Genomic DNA, 27757 nt, shown 5'->3' on the forward strand with positions numbered 1-27757 from the left:
TCCGTGCCCCACTCCGGATTTCTGTTCCCGTCTGACACGAGTTACCGAGTGGCCAGTGTGGCGGGAGATAGCAGTCGCATGTGCGTGAGATGTGCTCCCTTGTGGGACTGTGTGGATGTTTTTCCTTTTCTAAAGAAGGTTTCGGCTGGAGGCTCAAGTGTAACAGTCTTTTTGTTGTGCCTGTATGCAGCTCGAGCTGTCATCTTTACGTCGAGTAGAATCTGCCCTTTCCACAAGATCCGTGTTAGTGACTTGTTCATTTGAACTGTTACCAGTGACTGAGTCGAAAGAAACAAGCGCGTGGTCTTCGGAACTGACTACATCACTAGAGTGACACATCTTTCCGGTATCAGAAAATGGTTGTGCGATCAGAGTCCCGTCGTCGTCTTTCGTCCTCAAATGCTTATTCAGGCCACGATAAGTGAGAAACACTTCACCACAGTATCTACAAACGTGTAACGGTGGCTGTACACAATCAATGTGAATGAACACGTGCATTATGAGGCTGTATTTTGATGAAAACCTCTGTAGGCATGAACTGCAGGTGAAGACAGAAAAGATATTGTCCACCATGCTCATATAAGCTGTACTGCAGAAGGAATTATCCAACTGTAAGGTAATTCCTCGTGTCGGAGCACTACAACTGACGAAATGGATCGATTTTTCTTCCTTCATCGCTACCTCACCACTGGACACGTTTTGAAGATAGCTTTCTTCAAATGAAGGAATTTCGGTAGACCTGAAACATTGAGAAAATCAAACAAATAGAGATAAACAGAAAAACAGAGTGTACTGATAGTTAATAATAATTTCCTCATTAACTGCTGAAGAAACAGATTAGCATGAACATAAGAAATGATTTAGTTACTGCAACAAACTACAGACATATGATTAAAATGGGGTGGAAATTGGTAGGCGTGGAGTACACGTACAGTCAAGCAAATGGTTACAGTTTCAGAATAACTGGACGATTTATTCGAAAAAAAGAGCTTCACATATTGAGCGAGTCAACAACACATTGGTCCACCGGCCTTTATTAAAGCAGTTATTTGGCTTATCGTCGATCGATAAGAGTTGTCGGATGTCCTCCTGTGGAATATTGTGCCAAATTCTGGCCAACTGATGCATCAGATCGTCAATCTCCCGAGCTGTTCAAAATGTTCTCAACTAGCGAGAGATCCGGCAATGTTGCTGGCAGAGGTAGGATTTGGCCAGCACGAACACGAGCGGTAGAAACTCTCGGCATGTGCAGGTGGCCCATTATCTTCCTGAAATGTACGCCCAGGATGGCTCGCCGTGAAGGGCACCAAATTGGTAGTAGAATATCGTCAGTGTAGTGCTGTGCTGTAAGGGTTCTGTCTATGACAACCAAAGGGGTCCTGCTGTGAAAAGAACTGGTTGTCGAACTTTGTGGTAGGTGGCAGTCAGGTCAATACCCTACTGCTGTCCAGTGCATCTCCAGACACATCACTAAACACAACTCTACTCTAGCCAATAAGATTCCAGGCCTAAGCATATCTGGATATGCCCCGGATAGTGGTCGGACAGCAATCTGGCTTTCACCCACAGTACAGCCAGCTGTTCGAGATTCTGAAAAAAGTGGGGGTAAGCTATAGGGAGAGACGAGTCATATACAATATGTACAACAACCAAGAGGGAATAATAAGAGTGGACGATCAAGAACGAAGTTCTCGTATTAAGAAGCGTGTAATACAAGGCTGTAGCCTTTCGCCCCTACTCTTCAATCTGTACATCGAGGAAGCAATGATGGAAAAAAAAGAAAGGTTCAGGAGAGGAATTAAAATACAAGGTGAAAGGATTTCAATGATACGATTTGCTGATGACATTGGTATCCTGAGTGAAAGTGAAGAAGAATTAAATGATCTGCTGAACGGAATGAACAGTCTAATGAGTACACAGTATGGTTTGAGAGTAAATCGGAGAAAGACGAAGGCAATGAGAAGTAGTAGAAATGAGAACAGCGAGAAACTTAACATCAGGATTGATGGTCATGAAGTCAATGAAGTTAAGGAATTCTGCTACCTAGGCAGTAAAATAACCAATGATGGACGGAGCAAGGAGGACATCAAAAGCAGACTCACTATGGCAAAGAAAGGCATCTCTGGCCAACAGAAGTCTACTAGTATCAAATACCGGCCTTAATTTGAGGAAGAAATTTCTGAGGATGTGCGTCTGGAGTACAGCATTGTATGGTAGTGAAACATGGACTGTGGGAAAACCGGAACAGAAGGGAATCGAAGCATTTGAGATGTGGTGCTATAGGCGAATGGTGAAAATTAGGTGGACTGATGAGGTAAGGAATGAGGAGGTTCTACGCAGAATCGGAGAGGAAAGGAATATGTGGAAAACACTGATAAGGAGAAGGGACAGGATGATAGGACATCTGCTAAGACATGAGGGAATGACTTGCATGGTACTAGAGGGAGCTGTAGAGGGCAAAAACTGTAGAGGAAGACAGAGATTGGAATATGTCAAGCAAATAATTGAGGACGTAGGTTGCAAGTGCTACTCTGAGATGAAGAGGTTAGCACAGGAAAGCAATTCGTGGTGGGCCACATCAAACCAGTCAGTAGACTGATGACCAAAAAAAAAAAAACAGCGGGACACCCAGGGGTGATGGTGTGGGGGTGCCATTACCTTCCATAGTGAGACCCCTTCGGTTGTCATCTATAGCACTCTTATAGCTCTGTACCTGTTTTATTGCCCTTCGTGCCAAGATCATCCTCACATTACATTTCAGCAAGACAATGCCTGCTATTACCTGTCTTCGTGCTTGCCAAAGCCTACCTTGGCCAGCAAGGTCTTTCCCCAGCTGAATACGTTTGGAGCATTATGGGTAGGGCCCTCCAACCAGTTTGGGATTTTGACAGTATATCGTGCAAATTGGACAGAATTTGGCAGGATACTCCTAGGAGGACACCCAAAAATTCTATAAATAAATGTCAAGTGTAGTGGTTAATAAAAAAATAAATGGAGAAGAGAGGGACCGTGAAAAAGGGAAAGAATGAAAAGCAAATCGGACTTCGTTATTCGGAAAAGCTATTGTTGGGGTGGTCCTTGTGGTGTTTTTGAGCAAAAGTTAAACCAATTTTCACTACAAAACTTACTGAAAAGAAACAGAGAATAACAAAATGTAACTGACATGGGGAAGTGGCGTAAATAAATCATCCTTTACCAGGTTAACTTGTCTTCTTTCGTGCGGCGTCCAGGTCTTCAAAAATTTCCTTCATTTCTGTGTGAAAAGTCTGCTCCGAAATCTTGCAATAGTCCAGGAATTTCAAATTTATACCAATTAAAATCATCTTGATACTGTATGCAATTTAATTTACTTTGCTACTTCCATCCTCCTAATTTCTTAACAACTTCCACAATGTCTACACATTACAATCAGATCAAGATTAGCCATTAAGTTTTTTACGTCAGCATCAGATCACGTCTGCCTTAAGCTTCGGCTATCAAGAGACAATTCAGAAACGGATAGAAAACAAAAAAAAGAGCGTTATAGTTTTAGTAGTTTCTCTGCCGTCGAGCGCTCATACCGCTGCGACGGGATATTTTTTATCTGAGGGAACGAGTGTAGCGCGGCGAAATTCAAAGTCCCGCTACACAAGCCAAATAACTGCTTGCAGAAGGCCCAGACGTGCTCCAACACATTACCGACTTGCTCAATTTGTGAAGATCTTTCTCTTGAACAAATCATCCAATTTATCTGAAACTGTAATCAATCATTTGCTTGTCTGTACTTGTACACCACAGCTACTGATATCCATCCCGTTCACACAATTTCAGTGAGGCAGGTGGTTTTTTTTTTTTTTTTTTTCTTCTTTGAGTGTGTTATTGCAAGAGAGGTACTGGAAAGAAATAAACTTGAATTTAGTACATAATGGTAGTTTAATTGGATAGACAAAAAATCTACTCACTAAGCAGCGGCAGGACACATACATAAAAGAAGGTTTTAATAGACAAGCTGTCGGAGCCAGTGGCTCCTTCTTCAGGCAGAAGGGTTGAAGGGGAAGAAAGAGGGTTGAAGGGGAAGAAAGAGGGGTGAAGGAAAAGGACTGGAGAGGTCTAGGAAAAGGGGTAGGTTTCGGGTAAGTCATCCAAAATCACGGGTCAGGGGAGATGTACCGGATGGGATGAGAAGGAAAGAGAGTGCATTTGGGCAGAGAAGGTGTAAAGTTCTACAAATGCCCCTACTCTCTTGTAAGTGCAAAAGCTCTTGTGCAGTCCTACTAGGGCACTGTTAATCCATCACTTTATTTTCACAGAAATGAATAACTAGGACCACCAAATGTCACTTTCTTTGAGTGCATTTTGAGGTTTCCAAAAGCTTTCCACTGGCTATTTTTTAATCACTTGTCTGTTTTCTAGGCAAGATAAGAAAGCTTACAACTATCCAGCAATACCATAAGATATTGGCAGTAAACATACACCATCCTTCAAAAAAGTTCTGAGAATGATTTTGTTCCTGAGTTATAAGCAAATTTTAATGCAGTTAACTACTGTGGCTTCATGAAATAACAGCTGTAAACAATAGATTTGCATTCAAACTGTGAGTTGTTAGCGTGCGGTGTTAAGCTGTGCAGCTGTAGTCTGTCAAGGTGTTGTGTCATACGCTGTGCTGGAGGAACATCAATAAATCGAGTGATCGAGACATTCTTGAGAATGTTTTGAAGAAGAGTAATGTGTGTGTGAAGTTTATCCACCACACCTTGACTCTGTACAAAAATGGTGATGCATGGACATCTGTCAGACATAAACTGAAATGCAAAACACAGACAAATTGTTTCTGGGAAAAAGGTTAGTTAGGTTAGTGGTGTTTAACGTCCCGTCGACAACGAGGGCATTAGAGACGGAGCGCAAGCTCGGGTTAGGGAAGGATTGGGAAGGAAATCGGCCGTGCCCTTTCAAAGGAACCATCCCGGCATTGGCCTGAAACGATTTAGAGAAATCACGGAAAACCTAAATCAGGATGGCTGGAGACGGGATTGAACCGTCGTCCTCCCGAATGTTCTGGGAAAAATCAGCACGGGAAGACTTGAAATTAGCCAAATCACACACACACACACACACACACACACACACACACATGACCACAGTCTCTGGCAGCTGAAGCCAGGATGCCAGTGACTGGCTGTGTGTGTGTGTGTGTGTGTGTGTGTGTGTGTGTGTGTGTGTGTTTTGTCTGATTTCAAGTCTTGCCATGCTCCTTTTCTGGCAGTATGGTTGAAGGGGAAGGAAGAGGGGTGAAGGAAAAGGACTGGTGAGGCTTATGTAGAAGGGCAGAATTTGTAAAAGTTGCCCAGAAACCCAGGTCAGGGGAGACTTACCAGATGGTATGTAAGGGAGAGCCACCAGTGAAATGACACGTTATGTATCAGCTGTCAGGTGCACACTGTTTGACTTTTTACATCGGCAGGACCACCACCAAATTATCAGTTAGGATGAACGGGCATAGGCAGAGGGTGTGAACTGGCGACATACAATACCCTGTCGCAGAACGTGCTCCACAACACGACATCGAGACCTCGGTGCCTGTTTCACCACACGTGCCATCTGGATTCTTCCCCCAGGCACCGGTTTCTCACAACTCCGCAGGTGAGAAGTGGCGCTACAGCACATCCTCTGTTCTTGCCACTCACATGACCTTAATTTACGTTAATTTCTTCAGTCTAAGAATTTCTTCACAGTAACTATTCCTTTCTTCACTCCCTTTTGGTTTTCTACAACTTTCATTTTCTGACCTGTCTATTTTTTGCTGCCCCATTCCCATCACTATCACATACAATGCACTTAGCTTCTCACTCTTATTAATGTGTGCAAACCTGTCTTGCAACTTACCCTGGCTTCTAGCTTTAAGCTCTTAGGTTTTCAAATCTCATCCGGTGCCGTCCCTAACAATCAGTCTCCTTCTCATCTTCTCTGGTAAACCTCCCCTGACTAGGAGTTCCGGGCAATTTTTCTGAATGCTCCACATTTCCTAAATCTCGCCGGTCATTTTCATTAACCCGTCTCCCTTCCCTCTCAACCCTTCTGCCGGAAGGAAGCGCCACTGGCTCTGAAAGCTTGCAAACTACCTACCTTTTGTATGTTCGTTTTCCTGCCATGTCTTGTTGACTAGATTTGTTTATCCATGCAATTACATTCGAGCCATTGCGAGACACGAATTGAACGATGTCCAAAATGAGGACTTTTCTAACAGTGTCTCATGGCCGTATTATGGAGAGGGGGTGGGGGGGAGGGAGGGGGGGGAGGCAAACTATGGAGAACACCTGAAGTATTAAAACCACCACCCTAACTTTCTCCATTTTTTATTAATATGGGCCTGAAACTTTTTGGACTGGAGGGGCATAAAATCACTCATAGATTAATAATAATGGGAGGTGACAGCTGAAGTTGCTGAGGACACGATGACCTCACGAGGTACTGACCTGTGTTCATCTGTGGCAAAGTGCAAGTCGGCAGCAGCAAGGTCACCGGGCACTGCGGAGTTTGCCACCGCCCCCACATCCCTGTGAAATGGCTGCCTGTTGCACTGTCGCTGACAGTATTTGGCGTCCTTGAACGTGCCCTCGAACTGCGGGTCTGCAACCGGGAAACAAAATAATTTTATCAAATTACCTTCCATTAGGAATGTGGAATGCATTCAATGACTGCGATTTGTGTTTCCAAATGGAGAGCAGCAATCAGTCATACCCTTTCCTTACTAAGGGGGGTAGGACGTCAAACACGCCGACTTAAGCAGGAGACGCACCACAGGACATTTTAATTTCCACTGTCTATACTTTTACAAGTAAATTCATAAAACTTTGTCAGCATGACCAGGAAGGGTTCACGATTCACACTCATGGCAGTGGAAGCTCAAAAACATAACAAAATAAATTTTTTTTCAGATATGAAATTTCATCATTTTTTTCACTTACTATTGGCTGCATTTGTTGCTATAGGTACACTTTCCTTCACAAGTAAGAGAGATTCTTCGATGAATTTTCCACAGCATACGAACCATATTTACAGGTGTCTGAAACTCTAGAATCTATTTAATTTATGAAAAAATGAATGAGCTACTACGTTTTAAACTTTATGTTTAGAAAAAAATCAAATTTTGTAGTTAATTATCTCAATTTTTACCCCAGTTTTTAATAGATTTGGAAAAGTCTAGAGTTTCATACACCTGTAAGTATGGTTTGTATGCTGTGCGAAATTCATCAAAGAACCTCTCTTATTTGTGAAGAAAAATGTACCTATAGCAACAAATGCAGCCAACAGTAAGTAAAAAAAGATGAAATTTCATATCTAAAAAAAAATAAAAATTATTTTGTTATGCTTTTGAACTTCCACTGCTATGAGTGTGAATCCAGAGTCCTTCCTGGTCATGCTGACAAAGTACTGTGGTGCCTCTCCTGCTCCAAGTCGGCCTGTTTGACGTCCTACCCCCCTTAAGGTAAATCCCAATTTCGGCTGGTAAATAGCCATTATCAATGCACTATGTCAGAGTTTTAATACATGCTCTGGTACTTCAACCCCTGTTGTTTGAGCTCCTGTCACAGTTCATCCAAGACTCAATGAATGACAATGACAGGAGGCTGAAAAACGGGGTTTGACGTACTAGGGCATGTAGTAAAACTCTGAAATAGTACACTGATAATGGCTAGTTACTAGCCAATATCTGGATTTGCCTTAATAAAGTTACAAAGGATACGACTGATTGTTGCTCTCCATCATTTTGAAAGTAATTTTATGATTGAGAGGTCATCTGAGCACACACTAGAACATTCACCATCGTAAAACATAAAATCTTTTAGGTTTATAAAACCTTTCTGTGTTTTCTGCCAAACTGTAGCGTCACAGTGTCACAATATTTAGACAAGTTTCTTACTTGTCATCTTCAGTCGAAATACAACAAGATGACAAAAGTCACAGGGTGTCAACATGCTCGTATACAGGTTGCAGTAGTACGCATTCACAAGGTATAAAAGTCCAGCGCATTGGTGGAGCTGTCCTCTGTACTCAGCTGATTCATGTGAAAAGGTTCTGGTGTGATTATGGCCACTTGACAGGAATTAAGGTAATTTGAATGCAGACTTGCAGACTATGGACTAGATGTATGGACATTTAACTTCAGAAATTGTTAGGAAATTTGATATTCTGAAATCCACAGTGTCAAGAATGTGACGAGATGCCAAATTTCAGGTATCACCTGTCACCCCGTACAATGCAGTGGGTGAGAGTGTTCACTTCACGACCGAGAGCAGTATACAGTTGTCGGTGCTAACAGACAAGCAACACGACATGAAATAGCTCCAGATGACAAATATTTTTGTTAGAACAGTGCAACGAAATCTGGCATTAATGGGCTACGGCAGCAGACAACCGACTCGAGTGCCTTTTCTAACAGCACGAAATCCCCTGCAGCACCTTTCCTGGGCTCCTGACCACAGTGGTTGGGGCTCTAAACAACTTCAGTACTGTGGCCTGACAAGATGAGTCCCGATTTCAGTCAGTAAGAGCTGATGGTATGGTTCAAATGTGATGGGGTAACACAGACTCACAAATTGATGGACTCTAGTTGTCGACAAGACATTTTGCAAGCTGATGGTGGCTCCGTAATGTTGTGGGCTGTGTTTACACAGAGTGGACTGAGTCCTCTGGTGCAACTGAACCAATGATTCACTGGGAATGGTTAAGTTCAGTTACTTGGAGACCATTTGCAGCCAAGTAATGATAGATTTTTTACAGATGACAATGTGCCGTACCAACTGCGCCACAACTGTTCGTTAACGGTTTGAATGACATTCTGGACAATTCGAGTGAGTGATGTGGCACTCGTATCGCCCTACTTGAATCCTGTCAAACGTTTATAGGACATAATCGAGAGTCTAGTTTGTGCACAAAATCCTGCACCGGCAACACTAGAGAAGAAGAACGGTTCAATATTTCGTCAGGGGTCTTCCGACGACTTATCGAGTCTATGCTGCACCGAGCCAGGGAAAAGCAGGTCCGACGTGACATTAGCAGGTACCCGTGACTTCTGTTACCACAGTGCATATGGTCTGTGTCCAGTTTGCTCCTTTATAGTTGTTGGACCACAGACTCCTCTGCTTAGAACCCAGCAGGTGGACCAATCACTCAGGTAGAAGTTTTGTAGCTGGTGGTGGTGGGAACATACGGTAGAGTGTACCAGGTGTACTGGTATGAAATGACCACGAAGATACAAATGTGTCGATAGGGAACATTTGTCGTGAACGAGCCTTAATTTTTTTTTTCTTCTTCTTTGTCTGGTTGGTATGATATCTGTCAAAGATATTTATTATACATCAAGACACGGAACAAACAACATCATGTGTTTTCACCGTGTTAAAAATGTCGACTTTTGTACCACAAAGTGATGATTTGCGGGAAGCATTAATTTTTTGTTTTCATTTGAGAAAAAGTGCTGCAGAGTCACATCGAATGCTTGTCGAGGCATACGGTGATCGTGCTCTATCAGAACCAATGTGCAAAAGATTGTTTCAACGGTTCAGAAATAATGATTTTATTGTAAGAAATGAAGAATGTGGAAGACCGCCAAAAAACACAATTGTTAAGGCTTTCGTGGCCACTTCTTGACAAACTGCCTATTGGCTTCTGTCTCGGGTTCTTCGGCCGACGTTCATCTAATGATTTTTCTGACGTTTCGCCAGCACGAGTGGCTGGCATCGTCAAAGCTTCACCCTCCATTGCCGGTGGTGAACTGGAGCCGAGCTCGCGGCCGCAGACTGTATGTACCTGGCGCGCCAACGTCCGAGGGCTTCTCCGTCGTCATTTCCGGTGCTGTTCTCTTCTTGCTACCTGCGACGGTCGTTCGCTGCAGTACGGGAAGCCAGGATCCGTTTACCTTAAGGCTTTCCTCTTTCTTGTTGAAACTGTTCGCGTGTTTTTGGATTTCTACAGCTTCTCTGAACAAGCGCGTGTGATAGTGCTTCTCTACAGCCAGAACTTCCGTGTCGGCGAATTTTATTACGTGGTCGGTCTCATTCAGTGCATGGTCTGCCACGGCCGATTTCTCCACCTGCCCCAACCTGCAATGTCGCTTATGCTCTTTGATCCTGGTGTTAATGGATCGTCCAGTCATTCCGACATAAACTTTTATGCATGTGCAAGGTATACGGTATATTCCCGACATTGCAAGTGGGTCTCTTTTCTCCTTTGCCAATCTAAGACACTCTTTGATCTTCCTTGTCAGTTTGAAAATCGTCTTTACGCCGTGTTTGCGCAATATACGGCCGATTCTGTCCATCACTCTGGGAATGTATGGCAGAAAGGCCGTACCCGACATTTCTTTTTCTGGTTCCTTACTTCGCCGAGTGTTTGGCTCTGTTACACTTCTAATGTAATTTGTGGAGTACCCATTGCTCCCCAGAACGGTTTCCAGGTGTTGCATATCTTGTTTGAGGTGCTGCGGCTCACATATTCGTCCTGCTCTCGTTACGAGCGTACTAATCATGCCTCTTTTCTGGCTCAGGTGGTGGTTTGACAGTTTGTGCAGGTATCGGTCCCAGGTTTTCGCCGTCCCTTGTGACCGGCACATCTAGAAATGGCAGTTTCTTGTCCTTTTCTACTTCCGTGGTAAATGTTATGTTGGCACGGAGGCTGTTCAAGTGTCTCAGGAATTCACCGAGCTGTTCTTCACCGTGGCTCCACACCACGAAAGTATCATCGACGTACCTGTACCACACATTAGGTTTGCAAGTCGCCGAGTCCAGTGCCTGTGCTTCGAATTCTTCCATGAAGAAGTTGGCCACCACTGGACTGAGAGGACTACCCATGGCAACGTCTTCCAGCTGTTCGTAAAAATCGCCATTCCACGTGAAATAGCTCGTGGTGAGACATGCATGGAAGAGCTTTTTGATGTCCTGCGGGAACATGGAACCGATGTTCTCCGGAGCGTCGCTGAGTGGCACTTTCGTAAATAACGAAACAACATCAAAACTGACCAGGATGTCATTTGGCGCAAGTTTCAGTTTCTTCAGCTTCTCAATGAAATGTCCTGAGTCCTTAATGTTTGTGTCGGTCTTTCCCATGTGTGGCTGGAGCAGAGAGGCCAAGTGTTTCGCCAGTTTATACGTCGGTGAGCCAGGAGCGCTAACGATCGGTCTCAGTGGAACGTTGTTCTTATGGATCTTGGGTAATCCATACAGCCGAGGTGGTAGGGCCTCTGTGTTGCGCAGGTTTCTCTGTATGTCCGCCGGCAGAGAAGACGCCTTGATTAATCGATTCGTATTCCGAGTGATACGCTGCGTCGGATCTGCGCTTAGTTTTTGGTACGTCGTCGGGTCTAATAGGTCTCGGATCTTTTGCTCATAATCTTCGGTGTTCATTACGACGGTCGCATTCCCCTTATCGGCAGGCAGTACCAATATACCCTTGTCGGCGTTGAGATTCTTAATGGCTTGTACCTCTTCTTTCTTCAGGTTGCAAGCTGGTGGTTTTGCTCGGTGCAGTATCCTGGCTGTTTCAGTGCCTATTTCCTCTGCCCTTTCACATGGAAGGGTCCGAATGGCTGCTTCGGTGTTGGCAATGATGTCCTCCATAGGTATAGTTCTCGGGATGATGTCCTCTCTCGCCTTTCTGTCACGGTGCCGAGATGAATGTGCTACACCGAAGTTCTTGAGATGCAAGCGCCTATTCACCACCTCCCAAGCACATCGTATCTACGACAGAATGGAACGAGCTTTTCTTCGTGAGCGAATACATACAACACGGAGAGACTTGGCAAGAACGGATCAGGAACTTCTGGACATTTTCTATCAACTAAGTAGCAGAATGCATCGAGACGACTGGGACAAGATCGACAGCATCACTCACAGGAGCATGCAGAACGAACTCGAGCGCTGCACTGAGTGGCAAAAGAAAAAGTTTGAAAGATGCCGGAAACAGACCGACAAGGCGATTCCCGACATGTCACACACAGTGGTCAACCTCACTGAACGACAATTGACCGAAGAGGAAGTGTCTGTTCTTCAAAAAGGAGGGAATTTCGCTATCATTCCGAGAACTATACCTATGGAGGATATCATTGCCAACACCGAAGCAGCCATTTGGACCCTTCCGTGTGAAAGGGCAGAGGAAATACGCACTGAAACAGCCAGGATACTGCACCGAGCAAAACCACCAGCTTGCAACCTGAAGAAAGAAGAGGTACAAGCCATTAAGAATCTCAACGCCGACAAGGGTATATTGGTACTGCCTGCCAATAAAAGGAATGCGACCGTCGTAATGAACACCGAAGATTATGAGCAAAAGATCCGAGACCTATTAGATCCGACGACGTACCGAAAACTAAATGCAGATCCGACGCAGCGTATCACTCGGAATACGAATTGATTAATCAAGGCGTCTTCTCTGCCGGCGGACATACAGAGAAACCTGCGCAACACAGAGGCCCTACCACCTCGGCTGTATGGATTACCCAAGATCCATAAGAACAACGTTCCACTGAGACCGATCGTTAGCGCTCCTGGCTCACCGACGTATAAACTGGCGAAGCACTTGGCCTCTCTGCTCCAGCCACACGTGGGAAAGACCGACACAAACATTAAGGACTCAGGACATTTCATTGAGAAGCTGAAGAAACTGAAACTTGCGCCAAACGACATCCTGGTCAGTTTTGATGTTGTTTCGTTATTTACGAAAGTGCCACTCACCGACGCTCTGGAGAACATCGGTTCCATGTTCCCGCAGGACATCAAAAAGCTCTTCCATGCATGTCTCACCACGAGCTATTTCACGTGGAATGGCGATTTTTACGAACAGCTGGAAGGCGTTGCCATGGGTAGTCCTCTCAGTCCAGTGGCGGCCAACTCCTTCATGGAACAATTCGAAGCACAGGCACTGGACTCGGCGACTTGCAAACCTAAGGTGTGGTACAGGTACGTCGATGATACTTTCGTGGTGTGGAGCCATGGTGAAGAACAGCTCGGTGAATTCCTGAGACACTTGAACAGCCTCCGTGCCAACATAACATTTACCATGGAAGTAGAAAAGGACAAAAAACTGCCATTTCTAGATGTGCTGGTCACAAGGGACGGTGAAAACCTGGGACACAGCATGTATCGAAAACCGACACACATGGACCGATACCTGCACAAACTGTCAAACCACCACCCGAGCCAGAAAAGAGGCGTGATTAGTACGCTCGTAACGAGAGCAGGACGAATATGTGAGCCTCAACACCTCAAATAAGAAATGCAACACCTGGAAACTGTTCTGAGGGGCAATGGGTACTCCACAAATTACATTAGAAGTGTAACAGAGCCAAACACTCGGCGAAGTAAGGAACCAGAAAAAGTAATGTCGGGTATGGCCTTTCTGCCATACATTCCCAGAGTGACGGACAGAATCGGCCGTATATTGCGCAAACACGGCGTAAAGACGATTTTCAAACTGACAAGGAAGATCAAAGAGTGTCTTAGATCGGCGAAGGAGAAAAGAGACCCACTTGCAATGTCGGGAATATACCGTATACCTTGCACATGCGGAAAAGTTTATGTCGGAATAACTGGACGATCCATTAACACCAGGATCAAAGAGCATAAGCGACATTGCAGGTTGGGGCAGGTGGAGAAATCGGCCGTGGCTGAGCACGCACTGAATGAGACCGACCACGTAATAAAATTCGCCGACACGGAAGTTCTGGCTGTAGAGAAGCACTGTCACACGCGCTTGTTCAGAGAAGCTGTAGAAATCCAAAAAAACGCGAACAGTTTCAACAAGAAAGAGGAAAGCCTTAAGGTAAACGGATCCTGGCTTCCCGTACTGCAGCGAACGACCGCCGCAGGTAGCAAGAAGAGAACCGCACCGGAAATGACCGCGGAGAAGCCCTCGGACATTGGCGCGCCAGGTACATACAGTCTGCGGCCGCGAGCTCGGCTCCAATTCGCCACCGGCAATGGAGGGTGAAGCTTTGACAATGCCAGCCACTCATGCTGGCGAAACGTCGGAAAAATCATTAGATGAACGTCGGTCGAAGAACCCGAAACAGAAGCCAATAGGCAGTTTGTCACCACCATAAAAGTTTGAAGATGCCGAATTGCAAGCAATATGGGATGAAGATGATACTTTGACTCAGAAGCAAATTGCAGCAATGCTAAATGTTGCACAAAAAACAATTTCTGATCGTTTGAAAGCTATGGGAACGATCCAAAAGTGTGGTAAATGGGTGCCACATGAATTGAATGAAAGATAGATGGAAAACCGAAAAACCATTTGTCAAATTTTGCTTCAAAGACATGAATTGCATTGAATTGTTACTGGCGATGAAAACTGGATTTATTTTAAGAATCCTAAATGAGAAAAATCATGAGTTAATCCGGGACAACCGTCAACATCGACTGCAAAACCACATCGATTTGGCAAGAAGGCAATGTTCTGTGTTTGGTGGAGTCAGAAAGGTGTGGTGCATCATGAGCTTCCAAAACCCGGTGAAACTGTGAATACTAATCGCTACAGACAACAAATAATCAATTTGAACTACGCATTGATCGAAAAAAGACCAAAATGGGCCAGAAGATATGGCAAAGTAATTTTTTTACACGACAATGCACCTGCACACAAAACAAAACTGGTTCAGGATACAATCAAAACACTCGGCTGGGAGCTGCTACCCCACCCGCCGTATTCACCAGACTCGGCCCCTTCCGGCTACCATTTGTTTTCATCAATGGGACACGCATTGGCTGAGGAACACTTCCGATTCCTATGAAGAAGTCGAAAATTGGGTGTCTGATTGGTTTACTTCAAAAGACGAACATTTCTATTGGTGTGGTGTCCACAAATTGCCAGAAAGGTGGTCAAAATGTATAGAAAGCAAAGGTCAGTACTTTGATAAAATGTTTTTACTTTTCAATTCATAATTAGTGTTACATTATAAAAAAAAAAAAAAAAAAAAACGCTCATTTCATACCGGTACACCTAGTAAGAGGAGTATGGGGCGGGGGGGTGGGGGGGGGGGGGGGGGGGGGGAGCAGTCCTGGTACTGCTTACCTAATCCACCCACTGCCACCACTCCACTTTCAGATCGGTGTGTTCTACACACATTTTTGTTAATGCCAAAGTTCAGACAGAACGCACTACTGTACAGGTACACAAGATTTTATTTTTCTGTTTTTTTTTTAAAAAATAGGAACAAAGAAAAAAGATGTATGTAGCCTAAAGAAAAAAAGATGTACGTAGCCTTTGTCGACACCGTGCTCTGCCATCGCAGACGCGAACAGACAAAGGTTCTGTGCCACATGGCAGTGGGTTCTGGGATTCGGTCCTCAGAGACATAGTGGATATACGAGTACATGACAACCGGGACTGTTGAGATAGCAAAAGTATGTCGGGACCTCTGTGATGTGAAAGCAGCAGATGCAGGTGGCAGAACAGGTAGGCAGCACCAGAACTTGACACCTAGGTCAACCCTCACCGTAGCCAGCTGTGACGCCTCTTCCGGAGGCACACGATTGCACCCACCCTTTAGGCCCTCGGTAGAGAAATCTCAAATGGCACTGCAGATTTCGTCAAAAGTTTGTGAGAAAGTGTCACCAGGACTCAATCGAGAATCGCAGAAGATTTCATACAGTCAGTTATTCGATGTCATTTCTGAACAGTTTCGGTCTTACTTTTGAGAAAATTAGAAGTCAAAGTGCAGTTTTAACATTCAATAACTATCAGTCACAACTATTAGTAAACTTAAATTCACAAATTTATAAAATTTTTATACAGCAAAATAACAAATTTTTGTAAAATCTAAGGAAGCTGGTTCATGTCATTTCACTAGAAGCCACTTATTTATTTAGCATATGGCTCATCACATCACAGTAAAAATTACAGAAACAATATGATTTAAAAAAAAAAAATCTCGTATGCATAAACAGAACAATAAATAACAGTTTGTATATAAGGACACCACCAATAGTAAACTTACACTCACAGAAGAGCAATCACAAACAAACCGTCCAGCTTAGATAATATATAGTCGATTGCCTCTTGGGTCACCATTAGGAAATCCTGTGGGTCATCCTCGTATGCTCTTAGTGGGCATTCCTGCACGATGTGTTTGACCGTCTGTCTCTCAGCGCCACAGTCGCAAGCGGCCGAAGGAAGTTTACCCTATCTGTGTCGCATCAGTCAACGCATCTCCCACAGTTGGTTCTGATGCGATTAAGAGTTGACCAAACTCTGCGAGGGCAATCAAATCCTTTTGGTTTACTAAAGATGCGTGGTATACTGTGGCAGTTTACTGCTGTTCTACTTTCCCATTCCTCTTTTCACCAGTCATTTATTTTAAAGTTGGTTTGGTGCAGAGCCTGTGCGGTCTTTAGTGGAGGATGCCTAGACCGGAGTCGGTTTCCTTGAATGTTAGTGTCCTATCTAGGGTAACCCCAAGGTACTTTGGGTGCTTGTTGTGATTTAGTATTTCCCCATCTAGATATACATGTAGTTCTCTGTTGGCCATTTTGTTGTTGAAATGCAAGGCAGATACTTCCGTCTTCCGGGGTGTAAAGTTACTTCGCCTCCATGTGGTGCACCCTGGGTAACGCTAAATGAACTAACACAACTGGCGGCAGACAGAACGAAGAATTCCTACCCCACATCACAGTGAAATAGAAGCCACTAATTCTGCATTATCACTTTCGCGAAACTTTTCTGTTCCTGCTAATAAGTACGCATTCACATCACGCAGGTTGTAAGGCGACACGACGGTCCTCTCAAGTTTCTTCTCGAGCCCGGTTTACATTGGACCGAACGGAAGCAAACACGAGCAAACGACAATTTGCGGACAGTTTGTCAGTGTTCGGTGCCAGTTTCTCGTGTCTGTGAAAAAGCGTTTACACTAGCAGAAACCGAAGAGAACACAACACTCCTGACATGGCCTAGGAATGCTGCATTATTGTTTTCCGGTGGTAGTAATTGGCACACAGGATACATCACATATTCAGAGAGGATTATTCTGTGTGGCTGGCGCACTGTTTTTGGCCAAGTAAGGAAAACTGAAGAATCTAGGTGTCTGAATATGTACACAAGCATGAAGTACGTGAATGTGGTGCACTTATAACTGAACTGCATTTCCAGCTTTCCTTAGCACTTATCAAGTTGATATGGAATACTCTCTTTCAAATTCTAAAGGTGGCAGGGGTAAAATACAGGGAGCGAAAGGCTATTTACAATTTGTACAGAAACCAGATGGCAGTTATAAGAGTCAAGGGACATGAAAGGGAAGCAGTGGTTGCGAAGGGAGTGAGACAGGGTTGTAGACTCTCCTCGATGTTATTCAAGCAGTAAAGGAAACAAAAGAAAAATTCGGAGTAGGTATTAAAATCCATGGAGAAGAAATAAAAACTTTGAGGTTCGCCGATGACATTGTAATTCTGTCAGAGTCAGCAAAAGACTTGTAAGAGCAATTGAACGGAATGGACAGTGTCTTGAAAGGAGGATATAAGATGAACATCAACAAAAGCAAAACGACGATAATGGAACGTAGTCGAATTAAATCGTGTGATGCTGAGGGAATTAGATAAGGAAATGAGACACTTAAAGTAGTGAAGGAGTTTTGCCATTTGGGGAGCAAAATAACTGATGATGGTCGAAGTAGAGAGGATATAAAATGTAGACTGGCAATGGCAAGGAAAGTGTTTCTGAAGAAGAGAAATCTGTTACCGTCGAGTATAGATTTAAGTGTTAGGAAGTCATTTCTGAAAGTATTTGTATGGAGTGTAGCCATGTATGGAAGTGAAACATGGACGATAAATAGTTTGGACAAGAAGAGAATAGAAGCTTTCGAAATGTGGTGCTACGGAAGAATGCTGAAGATTAGATGGGTAGATCACATAACTAATGAAGAGGTATTGAATAGAATTGGGGAGAAGAGGAGTTTGTGGCACAACTTGACTAGAAGAAGGGATCGGTTGGTAGGACATTTTCTGAGGCATCAAGGGATCACAAATTTAGTATTGGAGGGCAGTGTGGATGGTAAAAATCGTAGAGGGAGACCAAGAGATGAATACACTAAACAGAGTCAGAAGGATGTAGGTTGCAGTAGGTACTGGAAGATGAAGAAGCTTGCACAGGATAGAGTGGCATGGAGAGCTGCATCAAACTAGTCTCAGGACTGAAGACCACAACAACAGCAACAACAACAACAGCAATGGAATCAGGAAAGAATCCCAGAAAAGTGGACCTTATGGGTAATCGTACCAGTCAATAGAACAGGAGGCAAGACTTCTTGTTCAAATTACCGAGGAATTTTCCGTTGAATGTAACCTGTAAGATTCTTTCTAATATTATTTACAGCCGGGTAGTTCTATATGTAAAAGAGATTCTGGGGGAATGTTAGAGTAGATTTCAGCCTAATAGGTCAACAACAGATCGGACATTCGTGATGAGGCAAATATGAGAAAATGTGTGTGAGTATACCACTGAGCTTCATAACCTCTATGTAGACTTTGAGCTTACCTTCGATAGTCTCGATAGGGCAAAAATGCTAACTGATTAGCTGCTGTCTGATATACCGTCTAAGTACGTTTCACTTATCCGAGCAACACTGATCGGTTCCGAGACTGCAGTGCGAATGGATGGAGAACTCAGTAAATGTGTGCGTATGCTGATGATGTAGCAGTTATTAGTAGAATAAGAATTTCACAGAAGAGAAGAGTAGCTGAGCTGAAAGAAGCCACCCCACCTAGAGGCAGAATCAGAATTTTTATTGTCCCACAACATACAGAGTTAAATCACAAGATTTAATGTACAGGGGACTTGTCAATATTGACATTACAATTTGGGTGTATTACGCAAACAATAATTATTAATTTGTAATTTACAGAGAAATTCTCCTTGTTCCTAGTAAACTATTGATGTTTAAAGGTATCATCTATGAACAACTTGGGGTGACCGTATACAAAAATAATCTGTTCATAAATGTACAAACATGGAGCACTTAATATTTTTAAATTTCTTAACAGTGAGTGACAGGATACTTCTAGTTTTGCATTGGACATATTTCTAACAACTGATTTCTGTGATTTTAAGATTCTATTCATTTTGCTTGTGCTTCCCCAAAAGATAACGCCATACCTTATCACTGATTTAAAATGGCTGTGGTAAACTATTTTTCTTATCTCCATGCTAGTTGAATACGACAGGATTTTCATTGCAAATGTCAGGCAGTTTAATTTACTTGCTAAATCGCTGTGTGTGAAGACCAGGATAGATTTTGGTCCAAATGAATGCCCAAAAATTTAATACAGTCCACTTCTCTCAGTTCTTGGTTTCTACGACTAATGTGGAATTCTTTTAGCTTAGAGTTTTTAGTTTTAAACTGCAGCAAATGTGTTTTCCCAATATTAAATTTTAGCCCATTCAGTTGGAACCAGTTTTCCAAACTGTCTAATAGTTTTGTGACAGTTGAAGGAATTTGTTTGGGGCCATAGCTCTGAACAAGGGCAGAAGTATCATCGGTGAATAAAACTCAGTGTGAATTTATGTTCAGGGGTAGGTTATTTACATAAAAAAAAGGACTCAGAACTGAGCCTTGTGGAACACCTTCCAAAATAATCATCCATTCAGAGAAGGAATTTCCCTTACTTGTTGATATAACTACCCTGTGTTTTCTGTTCGTGAGGTATGACCTAAACCACTCTAAAGCTTTACTGTTGATGAAAAGAAGACTAGATAAACGAATTTCTCAAAGAAGAGGAATAATAACTTGGATGAACTATCAGTAGCTGCATTCATTTCTGAACCTGTACAGTGCAGAACTTTGTTCACCTGGGGTCTCATATTAACAGGACAAATTCCATGTCAACTGACATAAAACAGCACATCCTAAGTTGTAATAAATGCTTCCATAACGCAAAATCCGTTTATTTTTCCTAATTGAAAGAAGTCCCAGTAGAAGTACAATAGCTTCTTTATGTTCCTTCAAAAAACCAAAAATCTGTTTGATATTGTAGTGCCTGTGATATTCTGAATCACGATGCAAAGTTTCTACGGACACACACGCATATCCAAAGGAACAAGTACTGTGGCGACTACAGCCATTATGAAATACATAAATGTATTTGCTATTCCGCGTACGGACAACCGTCAGCTGTAGTATGGAATAACAACAATGAAAATTTGTGCCAGACCAGGCAACGAACCCCAATTTGCCGCTAATCGCAAGCGGTTGCCTCACCATTTGGCTCTCATTGCACGAATCACCGTCAACACAAACTTCCATGTGTCTCTCCTGTAAGGAAATATACACAGTGGATGTACAAGTACAGGTTGTAGACACACAGTTAATGACGTACGGAAGTTCGGGTCCGGCTCCGAGTCGTGTCCGGAGAGCCAAACGGTACGGCAACTGCTCACGACAAGTGGGAAATCCAGGTTCGATTCCCAGTCCGAGACAAATTTCCTTGTCGTCATTCCTTTCTAGAGCTGATGGCTGCCCATATTCACAATAGCAAATAGATTTAATGTAAAAATATGTTCATTGCAGTTTATAATTACAAATTAACTCCACCTCTTATGCGGTTCCAAACAAAGTACAGTCCTCTGGATTTGGGTCCATCTGACTCCTTGGAGCTGGAACTAAACACCGAAATGGCCAAGGCTCGAAGAGAGCTACTTTCCAACGGAAAAGCCTACTTCTCGGCATTACACTGCCGTAACTGACGGCACATTGACGAGAGCTCAATTGAGAGATTGAAATCAGTCAGTGCCCGAGTCGGCCGACTCTTATCGATAAGGAACTGTCCGCAGTGATCCCCGGGTTTCCTTAAATAGCTGTTCTCCGTGAAGAGATGTGGTGACCCTCAGTAACTCGTGACCGGATGTCGGCACAGTTTTGTGATGCAGCCAGTGACCTCCCGCTTATGCCTGGTGAGGTACCTGGTGCTCTGTAGCTTTTGGTGTGCCCCCTGCTGATCTGAGGGCATACATCAAAATCCCACGTGGCTGCTACGGACCGTGTGGGAATTGCTTTCTGTGACTCGTGCACTACAGCTGTCACATGTGTTACGGCTGAACTCCATATCATACCATACGAAAGCGCTGGCATGTTGATAGACACACAAACAAACACACACACACAGCCACACACAAAATTCAAGCTTTCGCAACAAACGGTTGCTTCATCAGGAAAGAGGGAAAGAGAGGGAAAGACGAAAGGATGTGGGTTTTAAGGGAGAGGGTAAGGAGTCATTCCAGTCCTAGAAGCGGTAAGACTTACCTTAGGGGGAAAAAGGACATGTATACACTCGCTCACACACACACACACACACACACACACACATATACAGACACAAGCAGACATATGTAAAGGCAAAGAGTTTGGGCAGAGATGTCAGTCGAGGCGGACGTACAGAGGCAGAGATGTTGTTGAATGACAGGTGAGGTACAAGGGGCGGCAACTTGAAATTAGCGGAGGTTGAGGCCTGGCGGGTAAGTTGCTGTCCCTCGTACCTCACCTGTCATTCGACAACATCTCTGCCTCTGTACTTCCGCCTCGACTGACATCTCTGCCCAAACTCTTTGCCTTTACATATGTCTGCTTGTGTCTGGGTATGCGTGGATGGATATGTGTGTGTGTGTGTGCGAGTGTATACCTGTCCTTTTTTCCCCCTAAGGTAAGTCTTTCCGCTCCCAGGATTGGAATGACTCCTTACCCTCTCCCTTAAAACCCACATCCTTTCGTCTTTCCCTCTCCTTCCCTCTTTTCTGATGAAGAAACCATTTGTTGCGAAAGCTTGAATTTTGTGTGTATGTTTGTGTTTGTTTGTGTGTCTATCGACCTGCCAGCACTTTTGTTTGGTAAGTCTCATCATCTTTGTTTTTAGATATATTTTTCCCACGGGGAATGTTTCTCTCTATTATATTCAAATAATAATATTGATTTATACAGTAGAATATAACTATCTGACCTCTTCCACGTATCCTGTGAGTCACAAGCTGCTGTGCGCTGTATTGACTTGTTGATATTTCTATAGAGAAGCCCAACTGTTGGCAGCACTCGTATATGATAAAAAGACTGGACATTCACAAATATGCACATAAGGCTTCCACTGGGGAAAAGTATTTCTGTTGCAGCTACGAGATAGTAAAAGTAATATGCTATAAATTATAACTCAGCTTCAACTATCAATGTGGAAACATGTAAACACGAACTGCAACAATTGATTCCAACAGCTGACAAAAAGTAACATAGCTACTAACTTGCATACTACCAAACAATACTAAACAGGGGTTAATGGGGTACACCTATAGTGTGACGACAAAGAAGTGCCTTTTACAAGTGAATGTGACGTTGGTCCTTCACAGTTTCCGGCAAACAAGAGAAACCAAAGATCCTGAAGACTAAAGTTGGCACATCAAATGAGTAGTACGTGTGTGCCCGTATATATTTCTACATGGTCCACAGATGTTCCAATGTCGTGTTACATTTAAACAAATGTCACTGCCCACTTCCCATTTATGAGAAGGAAATATGATTATGATCAAATAGTAAAGTAGCATTAAACAGGGATTAAGTCACCAACTGCATACTATACACGTTTGTTTTGTTTCACTTTTCTGCACTGTTGAAATGAGAGGTGTGCGATTTGAGTAATTAGCAAGTGCGACGGCAAGTAACACCTTCACCTTCTGTGGGCAGAGCCTCTTGTGTTTTGATGTCACAGCTCAGTGGTGTCTTGACTGTCAACGAGCAGACAGTCTCACCAAGAATGTAAACAGCAATGAACAAAAGAAGCTCTAAAATGAAAAGTTAATTACTTCTCGTTGAGCCTCCATGGCGGACTTTGTATTTAATTTATATTGTATCCCTTAAGAAGTAATGGTGATCTGTATACGCACCGAAACAGATACAAGACATACAATGATGAAATGTTGACGTCACTTTGTAATTACAGTAGATATTGTTTCTCCTTCCATCAATGATGGGGGCAAAGGAGAGGAAGTGAAGTCTTTCTAGGGCTACAGATGGTTCCACAGAGATACTGATTTGCAGGACTTCCACATAAATAAGATAATTAACAGTGACCGAGTTACATCAAAGGTAAATTAATGTACGATAAGCCGGGTGATGTATCAAATGTGAGTTCTGCCTCGACTCCAAACACGTAAGAAGAGGGTCAATAAGCAATTCACCAGCCGTCAGCTAGAGTACCTAGGGGTATATCACCACGCCACCAGTGGCCATTCCACTCGACAATGGCGAATGTGCACTCATTTGAAAGCTTGTGGTGTTTCAACCATTTGATGCAGCTGGAAGCCCAAGAAATTTTATATTTTTATCACTGACGAGTTCCAGAAGACAGAACGAGGCGACGTCACATCCAGCTGCCCCACCACTCACCGAGCACCCAGTAGTTGCCCTTCTCCTTTCTACCCTTCTGCAGCACTTTGACGAAGCACTTGTGGAGTGACAGGTTGTGCCGGATCGAGTTCTGCCACGCCTTCTTGCTGTGTTCGAAGTAAGGGAAGCGGCTCGTGATGTAGGCGTAGATCTCGGACAGCTTCGCCTTCCTGTCAGACAGACAACAGCGCACGGCTCAGAGCGCATCATCTGAAAGAGACACAGAGTCGGAACTACTGGCGAAGGGCGATTCTTGCCACATTCGATATGGGTGTCTGAGAAGTCACTTTTAAATCGTATTTCAAAATACAAGGAAAAGATAGACTACACATGGATTCTTGCAGAGAAGATAACAGTAACAAGCCATTTCTTATAATGTTATTTATTTATATAAATAAGACTGTAACCAGTTTTGAACTGACAGGTTCCTCATTAGACAGCTCGTTCACATTAAAAATACATTTTTTTTTACTTTGTATTAGCTTTCACTTTTATTCCCCCATGTAATGAAATTTGCTCGGGCTTGTCCACTGCACACTGTTGTAACATTTATTTATGTACATCTGCTCCTTATCACTGCAGTAATACTCTATAACAAAGTGGCTGCGTTATTCATTTATCTTAATCTTGATCGGTGCTCTTTTAATATCAACAGTAAGCAATAGAATGTTTGTAGGTTGTAAATTTCTACTGTCACATCAATGTATATATCAAAATATGTCTGAAACAGAATGTCTTTGGTATTATTATTGTTGTGATATTGCCATCTTTGTATACATACTTATATGTGACCAAACCTATTGGTGTGTGAGTGCTGCTTCAGATTATGTGCGCACATATACATAAAGAAAGTGCTTCATGCAGTGTTCGTTGGTGCACGATCAGAGGCACTCAGCACTGGAACATAATGGCACAGAATTTTCGACAGCACCAACACCCCAAATTTCATCATCTGGAGGAACAAAAGTGAAAGCTAATATAAAGTAATGAAAAATGTATGTTAACAGAACAAGCCGTCTGATTACGAACCTGTTGCTTCAAAACCTGTAATGATGCTAATTATATAGATAAATAGCGTTATAAAAAGTGGTTGATTGGGGTTATTTTCTCTGTAAGAGTAAGCCTGTATTTTGAACACAGCCACAAAGCCAGAACATCAGTTTTTGAGAAAATAGTTAAAAAAATAGATATCTACTCACCTTAAAGGTGACACAATGAGTTGCAGACAGACATAACAAAAAGACAGTTACACTTTAGCTTTTGGCCAAAACCTTCTTCAGGAGAGCAACCCCACATACATCCATTCACACAAAAGGAAGCAGCAATCTGGAGGGGGTGGAGAAGGGGGAGTGACAGCAGTGTACAGGTGGGGGAGAGAAGTAAGTGCTGTCTGGTGGAGTGTGCAGGGACTAGAATGCAAACAGGAAGTTGTGAGGCATAGAGGTGGGGAAAAAAGGAGCGAAAAAGTGAGGAGTGGGGAAAGATGGGTGGGAGATGAGAATGGGGAGGAGGTGATAGGACAGAGAGGGTGGGAATTGTTGGACGGAGGGCGTGGGGACACCACGATACCACAGGTTGGGGCTGGGAGCGGAGACTGAATTGTAAGAACAACTCTCAAACCCGCAGTTCAGAAAAACTGATGGTGGAGGGAAGGATCCAGATGTTTCAGATAGTGAAGCAGCCATTTGTGTTCAGCTTCATGTTGCGCCACAGGGAAGTCTACCTTGCTCTCGGCTACAGTTCAGCGGAGGCTGTTCATCCTGGTAGACAGCTAGTTGGTAGTCGTACCAACACAAAAAATGTGCAATGTACTTTTTGACCTGCATTCATACACTGGGGGTTTGGCAATCGACATTTTCAGTTCTGTTGGAAGCCTATTGAAAATGGTTACTGCCGAATAGTGCTCGACTTTTCATACAGAACTTAATGGATTGTCATCAAAATGCACATTTTTCCATCCAGTGTTCAACGAGTTGATATTATGGAAAAAAATCCCGTGATGGGAGTATATACAGAATGTACAGAGGTGGCAGCGTTAGAATTCTTAGACACCTCGACAAAGGTCTACACAAAGTTCGTGAATTGCCACTGCTAATTTGTGTGACTGCCCTTCTCTCGTTGGGAATATTCTTGGTGAATGCACAGAGGTGCCCCCAATATATAACAAAATACGACACAATAGTGTGAGGCAAAGTAAAGAAGCTTTAGCATTTGAGTGTCAGGGAAATGGAGATTATTTTTATTGTAAATATAGCAGCATTCGGTTTCTGCAAAAGAACTGGAATGTTGTACTTCCAAAAAAGCCATCCATTTACCCTGAGGTATAAAAATTTAAAATGGTTGATTTCCTCAACTGTTTGATCATCTTAGGACACAAAAATTTTGCTTCTGCAGGAGTTCTCTGTCGGAAACTGTACACTATGTGTTTCGTTATTTTGATACACGTATCTTTTGCCTACCCCAAAGTAAATAGTTGGGCGGAGACTGATCTGGTGAGCATGGGAGCCAGAGGTATTTCCTAATTAGTCTGTTTCCCAGGACTTCATAGGAATTGAATCCGACAATGGAAAATCCAGAATGGAATATAACAGTATTATGAAAAAGAAAGTTGCCACTCACCATATACCAGAGATGCTGGGTCGCACATAGGTGCAACAAAAAGACTGTCACAAATAAAGCTTTCAGCCCACAAGGCCTTCATCAAAAATAGACCACACACACACACACACACACACACACACACACACACACACGCGCAAAACTCAGACACACGTAACATATGTGTGTCAGGTGTGTGTGTGTGTGTGTGTGTGTGTGTGTGTGTGTGTGTGTGTGTGTGGTCTATTTTTGATGAAGGCCTTGTGGGCTGAAAGCTTTATTTGTGACAGTCTTTTTGTTGCACCTATGTGCGACTCAGCATCTCTGGTATATGGTGAGTGGCAACTTTCTTTTTCATAATATAGTCATAGCAACTGGTTTGCCATATGAGCATTGTCTTTTTGAAATACGAATAACTGATCTTGTTTTCATTCAGCAGGACAATAAATGGATAAATTACCTGGGAACAGCAGTCAATGGAAGGGACACTAGTATAAAAAATGATCGGCCCTATAATTCACGCTCACATTATAGTAATCCACGCTCTGATTTTCTCAATGTAGAGTGGGATTTCCCTTAAGGCATATGGATTTTATTGTGACCAAATTCTTGCATTTATGGGATTAATGTAGTCAGATAGGTAAAACCACGCCTTATCAGTGAAAAAGGTTCAATCTGAAACACTAACTCCATACAGTTTAACAAATCGCCGAAACCACTCACAATATGCTATTTTCTTTGCACGGTCCGAGCAATGTAAATGTTGCGCAGCAGTAATTTTACACGGATAAATCCCCACTTCTTCGGTTGCAGCCTTATGTGCTGTTGTACAAGAGACTCTAGCCTCTTGTAATCATCCCCTCACTGATTTTGTTGGACTCCATGAGGTGATATCTAAAATGCTGCCAAGGTCCCATTCTGTTAAAATTTTGGGCCCACCAGTTTGTGGTGCATCACGAACTGAACTTGTTGTCGGGAATTTGTGAATGAAACCACATACAGTGTTACAATGCGGTCACCTCAAAGCAGGAAAATGCAAACTAAATTGCTGCCTCACAGGCTCCAAAAGTTTCCTCCTGTACGGGAAACGTCTTCCACTGAAAACACTCTCTCTGCACAGTAAACATTCTCACTCGACTTACGCAAGACCTAGACAGAAACAAAACTAACAGCTGCTATGCACATGCAACATGACTGCCCCCACTCCACTACTGCAGGGCCACAGAACGTGCAGTAAAGACTCGAATGTGCAGACAAAGACTTGAATGTGCTGTCAACCTGTAAGGTGAGACCCGTGATCTTCCCTGCTGAGTGGAGACTTTGCTGATATACGGTACTGTGGGTAGTGCTGAACTATGATAGCAAATTTTAAGGAAGATATAGTGTATTTTAATTAAGAGATTTAGCACTATGTTGCATTGCTACCAACCTGTGAGGTGACTGTGCTATGGCCATAGCAATGAGTGCCTTGTACGAGAACGGCGGCCTCTTTTCGGCAGTGCTGGCCGAGTCAGTGTTTCCCGTGTGCTGTTCCTCTCCCACTCCAGTGGCAGCATCGCTCACTGTGGTGCCACCACCGTTTATACCGGTGCTGCTGCCGTCGGCGTTCGCGGTGCCGTCGGATCCGGAGGTCGAAGTGGCGGCCGTGCCCGTCGACACCGTCTCGTCCAGTGTGGGGGCGTAGCCCTCGCTGTGGCCGTTGTCAGTGTGGAGCGAGTTGGCAGCATCCTTGCCAGTGCCGTCAACATTGGAGACTGACAGACTGGGTGTGGTCAT

At 43.5% G+C, this 27757-nt stretch overlaps 1 protein-coding gene across 1 annotated transcript; it reads right to left on the reverse strand.

The window, feature by feature from the left end:
* LOC124553545 (forkhead box protein I2-like) lies at positions 1–27757 on the reverse strand. The gene is made up of 4 exons (XM_047127392.1): positions 27411–27757; positions 23384–23553; positions 6453–6606; positions 1–739 (listed from the first exon to the last, which is right to left on the reverse strand). Exons 1-4 carry the CDS (start codon positions 27755–27757, stop codon positions 154–156), a joined length of 1257 nt encoding a protein of 418 aa, XP_046983348.1. The 3' UTR covers positions 1–153.

Source organism: Schistocerca americana, chromosome 11, assembly GCF_021461395.2.
Source record: "Schistocerca americana isolate TAMUIC-IGC-003095 chromosome 11, iqSchAmer2.1, whole genome shotgun sequence".
Taxonomy (NCBI): domain Eukaryota; kingdom Metazoa; phylum Arthropoda; class Insecta; order Orthoptera; family Acrididae; genus Schistocerca; species Schistocerca americana.